The sequence below is a fragment of the Erpetoichthys calabaricus genome, chromosome 13 (genome assembly GCF_900747795.2).
Source record: "Erpetoichthys calabaricus chromosome 13, fErpCal1.3, whole genome shotgun sequence".
NCBI lineage: Eukaryota > Metazoa > Chordata > Cladistia > Polypteriformes > Polypteridae > Erpetoichthys > Erpetoichthys calabaricus.
This window is the reverse complement of record NC_041406.2, coordinates 20,793,915-20,806,169: the sequence shown is the minus strand read 5'-3', so window position 1 is coordinate 20,806,169 and position 12,255 is coordinate 20,793,915. Positions and strand designations below refer to the sequence as shown.

At 41.5% G+C, this 12,255-nt stretch overlaps 1 protein-coding gene across 7 annotated transcripts in view; it reads right to left on the bottom strand.

Moving 5' to 3' along the window:
* LOC114664022 (FH1/FH2 domain-containing protein 3-like) overlaps positions 1-12,255 on the bottom strand; it is a 722,250-nt gene that overhangs the window by 89,339 nt on the left and 620,656 nt on the right. For all 7 annotated transcript variants that reach the window (XM_051935624.1, XM_051935621.1, XM_051935625.1 and 4 more), the window contains one exon: positions 2,180-2,563. In XM_051935624.1, coding sequence (XP_051791584.1) covers positions 2,180-2,563 — 384 coding nt within the window. The remainder of the gene's footprint in view (positions 1-2,179; positions 2,564-12,255) is intronic.

Below are 12,255 nucleotides of genomic sequence, written 5' to 3'. Positions count from 1 at the left end.
ATGTGTATTGAGCATACTGCCGCAAAAATGGCTGCATCATCCAGGTGGATACTACACATTAGTGCTGGCTGAAGTGGCTCCCCGCTCACTGAAAATATCAAGTAGTGTGAAAAACATTATTTAAATGTAAGGAATTATTATTATTATTACTATTATTATATTGACATCAATTTGAAAAATGAACTAAACCAGGCAATGACTGTGCATGAGAGCCCAGTGTAACAGAATAGAGTGGTCAATGGTGTCAGATGCTGCACTTAAATCTAATAACATAATTACTGTGGAATTCCTTTCACCAGACGATTTTAGAATGTCTGTCATTACAAGATGGGTTAGTGTCACTTCTGTGCCATGATGGGTGCAAGAGCCAAACTGGAACTTCTCAAATAAACTGTACCGTCTAAGGTGTATGGTGAATACTGTTTAAAATATTTTAGAAAGAAAAGGTACATTCAAAAGACTATCGGTAATAACTATGAGAATATGGGACTAACTCTGATTTGTGTCAGTAACAGCCTGAGAACTGACACTCTAAATGCATTAGAATCTGTAGTGTCAGTAATGAACGACAGATAACACTAAGAATGAGTGCTGCTGAAACAGCCATCGAAATAATAGGAATGTTAGAGAGAAACAGAGAACCACGTGTGCCATTGCATGTTGGCACTTAACTGTATAAGAAAGCACTTCATAGGCCGAGAGCTCTCCATGATGGCAAAGCTGAGACAAAGACAAGGCAGACCTATGGAGGTCTGTTACAGGGACATAAAGATAGAAGTGAAAGGCACAACGCAATAAATAGGAGAGACACGATAGATAGATAGATAGATACTGTAGATAGATAGATAGATAGATAGATAGAGATGAAAGGCCCACAATATATCTACTATATAGTATGCTTCTCATATATCTATTTGTCTATTATATAATGCACCTTTCATCTATATTATTATGCCTTTCATCTAGTATACTTATCTATTATACATAATGCCATCCCTATCTTTATATTATATAATGCATGTTTCATATCTATCTATCATATAGTGCATTATATCTATCTTACAATGTTTTTATCCTGTATCTTTCAGATATACAGCATTGCCATCTCTATCTATTATATAGTGCCTGCTCCTGTATATAGTGCCTTTCATCTCTATCTCATTCATGTCTTTCTGTGTCTCTTTTATTTTCCACTTCAGTGCTGTATTGTAACCATACTGGTTCTGTAAATGGACTTTTTGTGATGTGCTCTATAAAACATCCATCCATCATTATGCAACCTGCTATATCCTAACTACAGGGTCACGGGGGTCTGCTGGAGCCAATCCCAGCCAACACAGGGCGCAGGGCAGGAAACAAACCCTGGGCAGGGCACCAGCCCACCGCTGGGCGCTCTATAAAATATTTGTTTTACGTCCTCTATTTGTGTATCATTGCTGTATATAAGTTGTGCCAGAGCCATGTGAACTTATGAAAAGTAATTAAGTCAGTTTATTTTATTTTTCCAACATGTTTATTTCAAAATTGTCTAACCAACTACCAGAAACTATTGTGAGAGTAAAACTGACCTGGATATTAGACTAATGTATGGCAGATCTGTAGGACAGAGTCACTCTCACATGGACAATTGTAGAGTCATCAGTTCACCTACTGTAACTGTTTTTGATGAGAACATTCATGAAATGCACAGCAGGCACAGGGAGACCAAGTAAACTCTACATGGACAGTGGCCAGGACAATCCAGGCCTGCCCGTGGGGGCTTTGAGACAGCAGCACTGTGCCATCTGCTGGTGAAAATGCAAAATGTAACTTTAACAAGGTGCTGGGCTCAAGCAATAAAAGGAAAAGTGTCTGTGTGTCAGTCTGGTTTCTATGTCACTGTTATATGCCATGGGATTTGTGAAAGCAGTACTAATGTTTATATTGCACCATCTGTTGGAATGAAAAAAAATCAACATATTTTATTAGTACATGCATTACAATATACATTCCAAAAGATGGTGCACTACAAATGTTAACATTGCGTACACTGAGGTCTCTGTTGATTAGATTTCAACTTGTCTTAGACGGGTTATATGTTGTGTTGGGTGCATCCAGATTATACCAGCTACATAAACTCCCACCATGGAGTCACAGGAGTGTTGATGTGTGTGTGTGTGACATGGTGCAGTACACTCACCAGGCTCGCTGTCATTTGCTAGCTTGTCCTCCCTCTCCTCTCGCTCTAAAGTGCTGCTGGCGGAGGAGATGCTGGATGCAGAACAGTTGTCCTTCTCGTTTACTTCTTCATTCTGTCTCTCCTTCTCGCTCAACACGGTGCTTTCTTCTGGCTCACGCTCTGGCCCTTGCTCCGGTTCTGCCTCTGGCTCCACCACCTCTTGAGATTCTTCCTCTATCTCCTCCTCCTCCTCCTCCAACTCCACCTCCACCTCCTCTTCAGGTTGAACTATGGATTCCTGCTCAGTTTCCGAGGACTCAATCTGAGTCTGAACTTGCGTTTCTTCACTTTGTAGGTTTGGTAGACTCTCAGAGTTTACTTCTGGCTCAGATTCACTGGCAGTTACTGTAGGAAAAGAAAAAAAAGTTTAACATCCATGTGATTGGCTGATGAGATATTTACATTAACAAGCAGTTGAACAGGTGTACCTAATAAAGTGGCCGGTGAGTGTGTGTGTATAAGTATATATTACATATATAGTCATATGTAAAAGTTTGGGAACCCCTCTCAGCCTGCATAATAATACTCTCAAATCAACAGAAAAGATAACAGTGGTATGTCTTTCATTTCCTAGGAACATCTGAGTACTGGGGTGTTCCCGAACAAAGATTTTTAGTGAAGCAGTATTTAGTTGTATGAAATTAAATCAAATGTGACAAACTGGCTGTGCAAAAATGTGGGTCCCCTTGTAATTTTGCTGATTTGAATGCCTGTCACTGCTCAATGCTGATTACTTGTAACACCAAATTAGTTGGATGAGCTCGTGAAGCCTTGAACTTCACAGACAGGTGTGTCCAATCATGAGATATAAAGGTATTTAAGGTGGTCAATTATAAGTTGTGCTTCCCTTTGACTCTCCTCTGAAGAGTGACAGCATGGGATCCTCAAAGCAACTCTCAAAAGATCTGCAAACAAAGATTGTTCAGTCTCCTGGTTTAGGGGAAGGCTACACAAAGCTATCTCAGAGGTTTAAACTGTCAGTTTCAACTGTAAGGAATGTAATCAGGAAATGGAAGGCCACAGGCACAGTTGCTGTTAAACCCAGCAGGTCTTGCAGGCCAAAAAAAATACAGGAGCGGCATATGCGCAGGATTGTGAGAATGGTTACAGACAATCACCTCCAAAGACCTGCAAGAACATCTTGCTGCAGATGGTGTATCTGTACATCGTTCTACAATTCAGCACAATTTGCACAAAGAACATCTGTATGGCAGGGTGATGAGAAAGAAGCCCTTTCTGCACTCAAGCCACAAAAAGAGTCGCTTGTTGTATGCAAATGCTCATTTACACAAGACAGATTCATTTTGGAACAAAGCGCTTTGGACTGATGAGACAAAAATGGAGTTATTTGGTCATAACAAAAAGCGCTTTGCATGGCAGAACAACGCATTCCAAGAAAAACACCCGCTACCTAGTGTCAAATTTGGTGGAGGTTCCATCATGCTGTGGGGCTGTGTGGCTAGTTCAGGGACTGGGGCCCTTGTTAAAGTCGAGGGTCAGATGAATTCAACACAATATCAACAAATTCTTCAGGATAATGTTCAAGCATCAGTCACAAAGTTGAAGCTATGCAGGGGTTGGATATTCCAACAAGACAATGACCCAAAACACAGTTGGAAATCTACAAAGGCATTCATGCAGAGAGAGAAGTGCAATGTTCTGGAATGGCCGTTACAGTCCTCTGACTTGAATATCATCGAAAATCTATGGGATGATTTGAAGCAGGCTGTCCATGCTCGGCAGCCATCAAATTTAACTGACCTGGAGAGATTTTGTATGAAGAATGGTCAACAATACCTCCATCCAGAATCCAGACACTCATCAAAGGTTATAGGAGGACAGCGTCTAGAGTCTGTTATATTTGCAAAAAGAGGCTCAACTAAGTATTGATGAAATATCTCTGTTGGGGTGCCCAAACTTATGCACCTGTCTAATTTTGTTATGATGCATATTTTCTGTTAATCCAATAAACTTAATGCCACTGCTGAAATACTACTGTGTCCATAAGGCATGTCATATATTAAAAGAATCCAAAGAATTAAGAGGGGTTCCCAAATTTTTTCATATGACTGTACATTATATATATATACATACACATACACACACACACACATATATATATATATATATATCCATCCATCCATCCATTTTCCAACCCGCTGAATCCGAACACAGGGTCACGGGGGTCTGCTGGAGCCAATCCCAGCCAACACAGGGCACAAGGCAGGAAACAATCCTGGGCAGGGTGCCAACCCACCGCAGATATATATATATATATATATATATATATATATATATATATATATATGTTTGTGTGTATGGAATATAATATGATATCTATACAGTATATATAAAATTCTTTTCGCATTTGAAACGGAAATTATGTATGACCACGCGATATGGAAATTACGTATGACCACAGAACATATTATAATACAGAAACTAATCACTTCGTTTGTGGACGCCATTTTTATATCGTCTTTACGAATTGTTATTATTTGCATGAGAGTTATTTTACTGATATTGAGAAGAAGTAAACACAAACACGCCGATCTATCCCATAGAAGTGTGCCCCACATCGCCCCCTCCCTCCTCTCTGGATTACAGCGCTGAGCCGTCCGCCACCAGGCGCCTTCTGACAGAGAAGTTTTATTTATTCGTCCACGTCACTGTCGCGGAAACTGACACATTGTAACTTTTTTTTTAGTTGCCAGTACTTGATAGTAGAAGAGATGAGGAAAACAGCTTTGCGTCTTTCTACTTTTTAACTGCGCTGAGCTGTAAACAATGTGAAGACGAGACCGCCTTCAGCTGCGAGGGATTGTGAGAACAAAGTGGTCGCTGGGAGGCGCGGAATGTCGGGCTGCTCCGATGGGTTGAGAGCTTCGCAGTTTCGGGCAGAGTCCTCTCTTCTCGCACTGTTTGTGACACTTCAAGTGCCCCGTCAGCTCCTGGGAGAATGGAAATCTTTGCGAATGAGTGTAATCGAAGCACGACTCTGTTTGTAAATTGCCCTGTACAACTAATTACTGTCCCTTAAGGTGAGTTCGGGTCACTAAAACCCCGCAACATTCAAGGTTGCTTTTGTGATTAATTATTTTAACAAGTAAATCACAGGCACGTAGTGCAAGGTTGTCAGGCAGAAATTTGGACAATCACATAGAAAATGTAATTTCTATACCACAGCGGTCGTGTAGCACCTTTCAAAAGAGATCTACTACCGAGAAATGATCCAAATACATTTTAGCTGCTGTTAGTACTACTTACCTGTTGTGTTATAGCGCCTTTAAAATGTAGTTTACCCCAAACCACCACAGTAGTACTCAATATATCTTCTTAAATGTTAATGTTTTACTGTTTAATAACTTAGACTACATTTTATTTTTTTCCCTTGCACTTAGTGAACGAAGCCACTGGGTAATCAGCTAGTAATATAATATAATATAATATAATATAATATAATATAATATAATATATCCATCCATCCATCCATTTTCCAACCCGCTGAATCCGAACACAGGGTCACGGGGGGTCTGCTGGAACCAATCCCAGCCAACACAGGGCACAAGGCAGGAACCAATCCCGGGCAGGGTGCCAACCCACCGCAGGATAATATAATATAATATAATATAATATAATATAATATAATATAATATAATATAATATACCCTGTGTGTGTATATACTGTATATCTCTCTATTATAAAGGGAAAGTCTGGAACGAGACTTTCTCGGAGATAATTTCAGGTCCCGCGAGACGAGACCCATTGCCATGAGATTTCGACAAGTCCCGCCCTCCTCTCAAACATTTACAGCCACGCCCACGGTCCAATCACTTCTCATTTGTGTGAATGCTATTGTCAGACACAGTTCCTGCGCTCTCAGCTCCAAGCGGGATCGGAAATAAAAGACAAAGATTAGAAGACAAAGTAGAACGTTGGCGCTGTATACATGCAGAGCAGGTTAGAGATTATGAAAGCAGTGGAATTCAAAAGTCTCAAAAAAGTGATAGTAAAGATCACATTAGTGCTAACAAATGGAAATTATTACACTGTGAAATAATGGAACAGCTAAAGGAGATTGAATATATGAACATAGGTGCTATGACAGAAGTATGTAGATATTGTTTGGCTTTAAATATTAAGTCGGAGACTTGTAGATTGTCTAATTCATGTTGCCATCAGGGAAAAGTAGTGTTTCTTCCCAATGAAGAGGCCTATCTGCGAGAATTAGAAGTTTTGTTATTTGTAGAAAGTGAAATCCACATATGCGTGCGGCAGAGATGTGAAGTGGCGCATAGTGCAGGCCAGGGGTTGGTGAATGAAGCAAGCAGGCCTAGTGTGTGTGTGTATATATATATATATATATTCCACACACAAACAAAACAAAAGGAGTTTACAGTTCTTGATGTTCAGTCACACAGTCATGAAAGAAAAGAGCTGAATCATTTCTACTGGGAACGTGAAGGTCTGTAATTTCATTGTTCTCAGTCCTTTAATTGTGTTGATTTGGCATAAGAAAAGTGCTTTTAGTGCACTTATAAAACAAACAGTCAAAACACTCGGTCATAATTGTCGCCTCATGGGATGACCTCTTGCCTCCCACAGTGCTTCAGGCCGAGTGGCCGCGATACACACAGTACATGTCAGTTAAGACACACATGTCATCTGTCACATGCACTGGCTACTCAGGACTGGACCAACCAAATGAACAAAGTAGACATTCGCCTATAGCAGCACTTGAGCAATGGTGGAGGCGGCCAAATGTCCCACTTTAAAGTGTTCTGAGGTCTATTAGGGACTTGATGGCAGCGCATGTCACCCTGCCAAGCTCTTCCTTTAATCATAAGGAGTGGCTCTGGCCGCCTGCCCCGACTCTAAGGCACTGGCACAAATTCTTATGAGTAGTGTGAGACACTGGTGACCTCCTTTGAAGTGCAGCACATTAAAATGACCACAACTGTCTGGCTGTGAGTAGAAAAAAGGAGACGGTTGAAAGAGCGGGCACTCCAACAACATGGCGGCTCATTCTTATAACACTCAGTTCTTAGGCAGTGGCCTCCCTGGCACTTTACAAGAATGAAGCTTCTCAAAGCTAAAAGTGATAAAAACTACAGCAGCCCCACTATACTGTGATAGCGGAGTGTCTTAATGGACTGGTGACAACTTCAGTAGAGCATAAATGGGTGCAGAAATTTAAAATAAAAGATGACATGAAGATCTTCACCAGTGTGCGCACTTTTGAAAAAGAAGCTGAATGAACACAATATGATAATTCCTCTAATAATTCTTTTTGGTTCTTTAAGGATGCCAGCTGGCTGTATTTTTCTGGTTAGTGTCTACTGACTTACATTGGCGAGGGGGAGATGGGATCTGTGCTGGTGCAGGATGTGTGTCCTGAACTGCCTAGAAAATCCTGCAGGACTCCCGTAATGTCGTGTTCCTTGTGCTGTAGTGACTACGCTTGTGTAAAGTCAGTTCCTAAATGGATATTGGGCTTTTAAAGGGGTCACAGAGGTCAAAGAAAAATAAAAGACACTTCCACAAATAAGAATAAAAATTGCACTTTTGTTAAGAACTTCACTCTCACAACTACAATCCTTGTCTTGCATGGCTGCCTGACCTTTGCTACTCTTTTGGTGTTGGCTTGAGGTTAAAACAGGAATCCATCCTAAGAGGGGTGCCAGACCACTGCAGGGCACACTCAAACAGCCCTCTACAGTGCCAGTTTAGGGTCAATCAGTTAATCTTCAAGCCATGAACAATAGACGCATGAAATAAGTGACCAAGTAGTGTGGTGGACAGCATGATTTAGGGACCTTCAAAGCATAACTTGACGTTACTTTGGACAATCAAGGAGTACAGAATGGACAGGCTCCTTGAAGGGCCTGTTCTTGTTGCAATTTCTCAACCGTTCTAACGTTCTTAAAAAAAACAGTAGCAGCAGGAGAAAAACCCACGCACATGTGGGACTGTCTCTTAACGTGAACAAGATGATTGTTGCCTTCAGGAAGACCCATGCTGTCCTCTATCCAATGGCATATCAATGCCTCCACCATGGTGGACAGTACCAAACCCCTTGGTGTACATCTGGCAACTGAGCCCATCTGGACAATTAACACCACCTCCATAGCCAAGAAGATGCAGCAACGTCTCCACTTCCTTCAGCAATGGAGAAGAGCAAGCTCACCTGCTCCCATTGCTCACCCCATTCTACAGGGGGCCACCATCGAGAGTGTTCTGACCAGCTGCATCACCGTCTGGTTTAGGAACTGCAGTGTCTCTGACAGTAAGGTCCTACAATGGCTAGTGTTCACAGCAGGAAAGGTCTCCGGGACCTCCCTACTTTCCATTAAAGACATCTTTATGAAGCATTGCATCTGTAAAGTCTTATGAAGGACCGCTCCCACCCTTCCCACGGACCCTTTGTCCCACTTGGAAAAAGGTAATGTGGCATCTGAAGCGGTTCATCTGAACTCTGTGCTGACCCCTTGCGCCCTGATCTGCCCCTAGTAGCTTTTATATGCAATGCTGTTGTTATACTTGACACTACTGTTGTTTTTTATTACTAGGTGTTGTTATTATTTATTTATTACTATTTACTTCAATGTATTAATTACTATATACTCATTACTTTAACCAAAGTGTTATTCACAGCAAATTTGCTGCGTTTGCCCCTTGTTTGTTGAATTATTTACTGATAATTTGGCCAGTTTAGGAGAACGTTTTTTCCTCAGTGCCCATAATGCTTTGCGAGGCCAACAAGACATTCCTATAACACCCAACATTGGACGGGTCCGCCCACCTGGGTATATAATGCTGATCACTAGCATTCCAGACCCTGTGGGCCTTAGTTAGTGGTGTTGACCAGATAAGTTCATAATGCAGGTTCTCAAAATGTTATTTTTATCAAACATACACACCATGAATTACAAGTTATCTGTGCTTGTCACCAAATGTGCAGGTCGATGTTTGAGTTCCACGTCAGTATAAGAGAAGGAGGCGTGTGCCCTATGCATGCATAATTAGCCACGTGGAGATAAATAAACAAATTACGAAACACAGGGGACTCTATGAAATATTAATAATAACGAAAGATGTATTATTATTTAAAAGACGTTTGTATGTTTCTGATAGAAGAGAAAGTGCAAAGATTCAGCACAGACAGTTTGGAAAGCCTTTGGCACGACTTCAAAAAAACAGAACGAGCCAGCGCGTGAGTTCAGCCATGACACGCAACTTTGAATTTTCTGCCTACATACATATATTTCTGACTTTTGACTACAATTTTGGCATTTCCACTTTGCTTTGATGAAATATATGATGGAGTATCTCTGACTGTGTTCTTTTATTCTTTGATATCACGGAGGCCCGGTGGTGCAGTGGTTGGCATTGCTGCCTCACAGCTCAGGTCACCTTTTTGGCCACAATAATCGGTCCAGTATAGTTGGCAGGCGTTTCCCCAGCCCTCGGGGACACTTTAAAGATGATTTCACCATTATTATCCACTCAAATCTACTTCAGTTAGTCCTTCCTTAATTGACATCAATGCATTTCGCCAAGTTCATCAATATTTGCAAACACTTCCGTGATTTCTCTGAACTCGAGGCGAAACGAACACTGTGGAGTTCGCTCATGGCTTCTCGTTACCTATGATTTACCTCTATTTATTTATCTAATACTAATTATGATGACTGTCAAAGACAGGTAATAGAAGAATACATGTAAAAATGTTTGCCCTCTCATGCCCTACATCACCTTTCCTCAGTATCGTCATGTGCTCGCCATTGCCCTGCTAAAGCCGACTCTGTCATTTCGAGACGCCTTGCACACCACCCGTCTGCTTTTATACTTCCTGCCTTGTGCGTCTTGCTCCTCATCTTTTGATTATGTCACTAAAGCCAAACTGACCTATCAGCTTGCTTGTAAGGGCCGGACACACACACACACACACACACACACACACACACACACACACACACACACACACACATAGAGCTTTGCGTTTTCTTAGAGAGTAGAACTTATTGTTCTTTACATGTCTTGCACTCGTCCTGTGTTTAAGTTGCCCTGCACTTCTGTTATTTTGTACCACTGTATGCTGCAATAGGGTGTATGGATGGTATGACCATAAGCCCACTTGACCTGAGTTGAGTTGAAGAATGTGCAAACTCCTCACCGACATGCCAATAAGGACAGATATGTTGCTTCATTGGCAGTTCCAGAGTGCAACTGTGTGGACCATGCAGTGTATGGATGCCCGTTCCAAGACTGGCATCTGCTTTGAGGGCAATGCTACTATGATAGGCTCTAACCCTCAGTGACCTTGAATTAGATTAAGCTGGTCTGAGTATTTAAATAAAAATAAAATTTACAAGAAAAAGGATATTTAGTTCAAAACGGCTTACTTGTTTCCATTCAACTAGTGTGTGTAAAAAAATGTCAGGCGGAGTGTCCAAGTCCCCAAGGTGCTGCTTTCGGCTACACATGCTCCCGCATATTTACAGCTCTCTAGGCAGAAAAACGCTTTTCAACATCTGCATGAAATTTACTCTTAACCAGCCTTAAACTGCACTCCGGTGTCACTGGAAAAAAATTGCTCTAAATGAAATTACAGAATGCCAACAACAGGCCTTTCTCCCATGGCAATTAACAGGCCAGTTAAGTCAATTTGATAGTCTGCAGCCGAGCGCCATGATGGCAGCTGCACTCCCTGACATGTGGGACTCTCATTTACATTTAGACGCTGATATTAAAGTGTGATTTTTTTCCGGAGCAAATGACAAACAAGGATATTAGTTAACGCAGGGGATGCATGAAAGAGATGAAACTTAACTCAGTTTTACTGGAAAACTTGACATTTACACTGTTGATTTGTCTTCTCGGAATGGTTTTTCTGTTAATCGTTCCCATGCAGCCTTTGTGCGTGATCCCAAAGAAAGATGATCAGTTGCGGTCTCAGCGTGACACTTGTTATATTTTGGCTAAGGTTCCCCTCTACCGGTTTGGGGTTCAGATCCATGAGTTGTTCATCGTTCATTTATGTTCATGTTATTTTTGTTAACTGTTTGCTGTATTTTCTTAGCCTGTGTTATGTTGCATGTATTCTGTGGGTGGTCCCCAAGAGGCAGGACCACCTGACAATCCCTGCTAGGATCTGACCCCCGCTCTCTCCCACAGTTCCTAAAAGTTCATTTCAAATGTTTCTTGTGGTTTTGCTGTGCTTGTTTAATTTTCGATTTTCTGGATTGCCGGACCTTTTTTTTGCTCCGTTTCCTAGCTATTTTTTTGGATTCCGTATTGGGAATATTTTGGAATTTCCTTTCACAGGCATTGTATGCCACCTGATCAAAGCACAGTGCAGTCCCTACATTGATGGATCGAAGGCCAGAGGTCCACATGACCATCACTGTCTAATTCTTCCACGTGAATCCTGAAAACCATGAGGACTAAGTGCGTTCATTAATATTAGGGGGGCCGGGTGGTCTCGTGGTCTCAGAACCCCTGCAGATTTTTTTTTTTCTCCAGCCTTCTGGGTTTTTTTTTTTTTTTTTTCTGTCCTCCTGGCCATCAGACCGTACTTTATTCTTTGTTACTTGGTACAGGCAGTCCCCGGATTACAGTACGTATGAGATAGGGACTGTAGGTTTGTTCTTAAGTTGAATTTGTATGTAAGTCGGAGCAGGTACATTATTTTAATACATGCTATTGTTGACCGACTGTAACCAAGTGCTCTGCCAATGAATGGTGGAGTTTCACCTCTCTCTGACCTTTTTATTATTTCTACTTTATTTTCCATGGTGATGGTTTTTCTCTTCTTTACTGTGTCACCAGCACTTCCATCAGATTTGTGTTTCACAGACATTGTTGAAGGGTGAAGACAAAAGGTTAAGATGAGCTCTTCTGCACAGCACTGTACACGCTATCACAGCTGGATGGCACCCGTCGTCAACACGTCTGATGTACTGACAAGAGACAACTTCCTGTTATGTACGTAACATTACAAGCAGGCTCGCTATTGAGAATGAATGGGGGCATC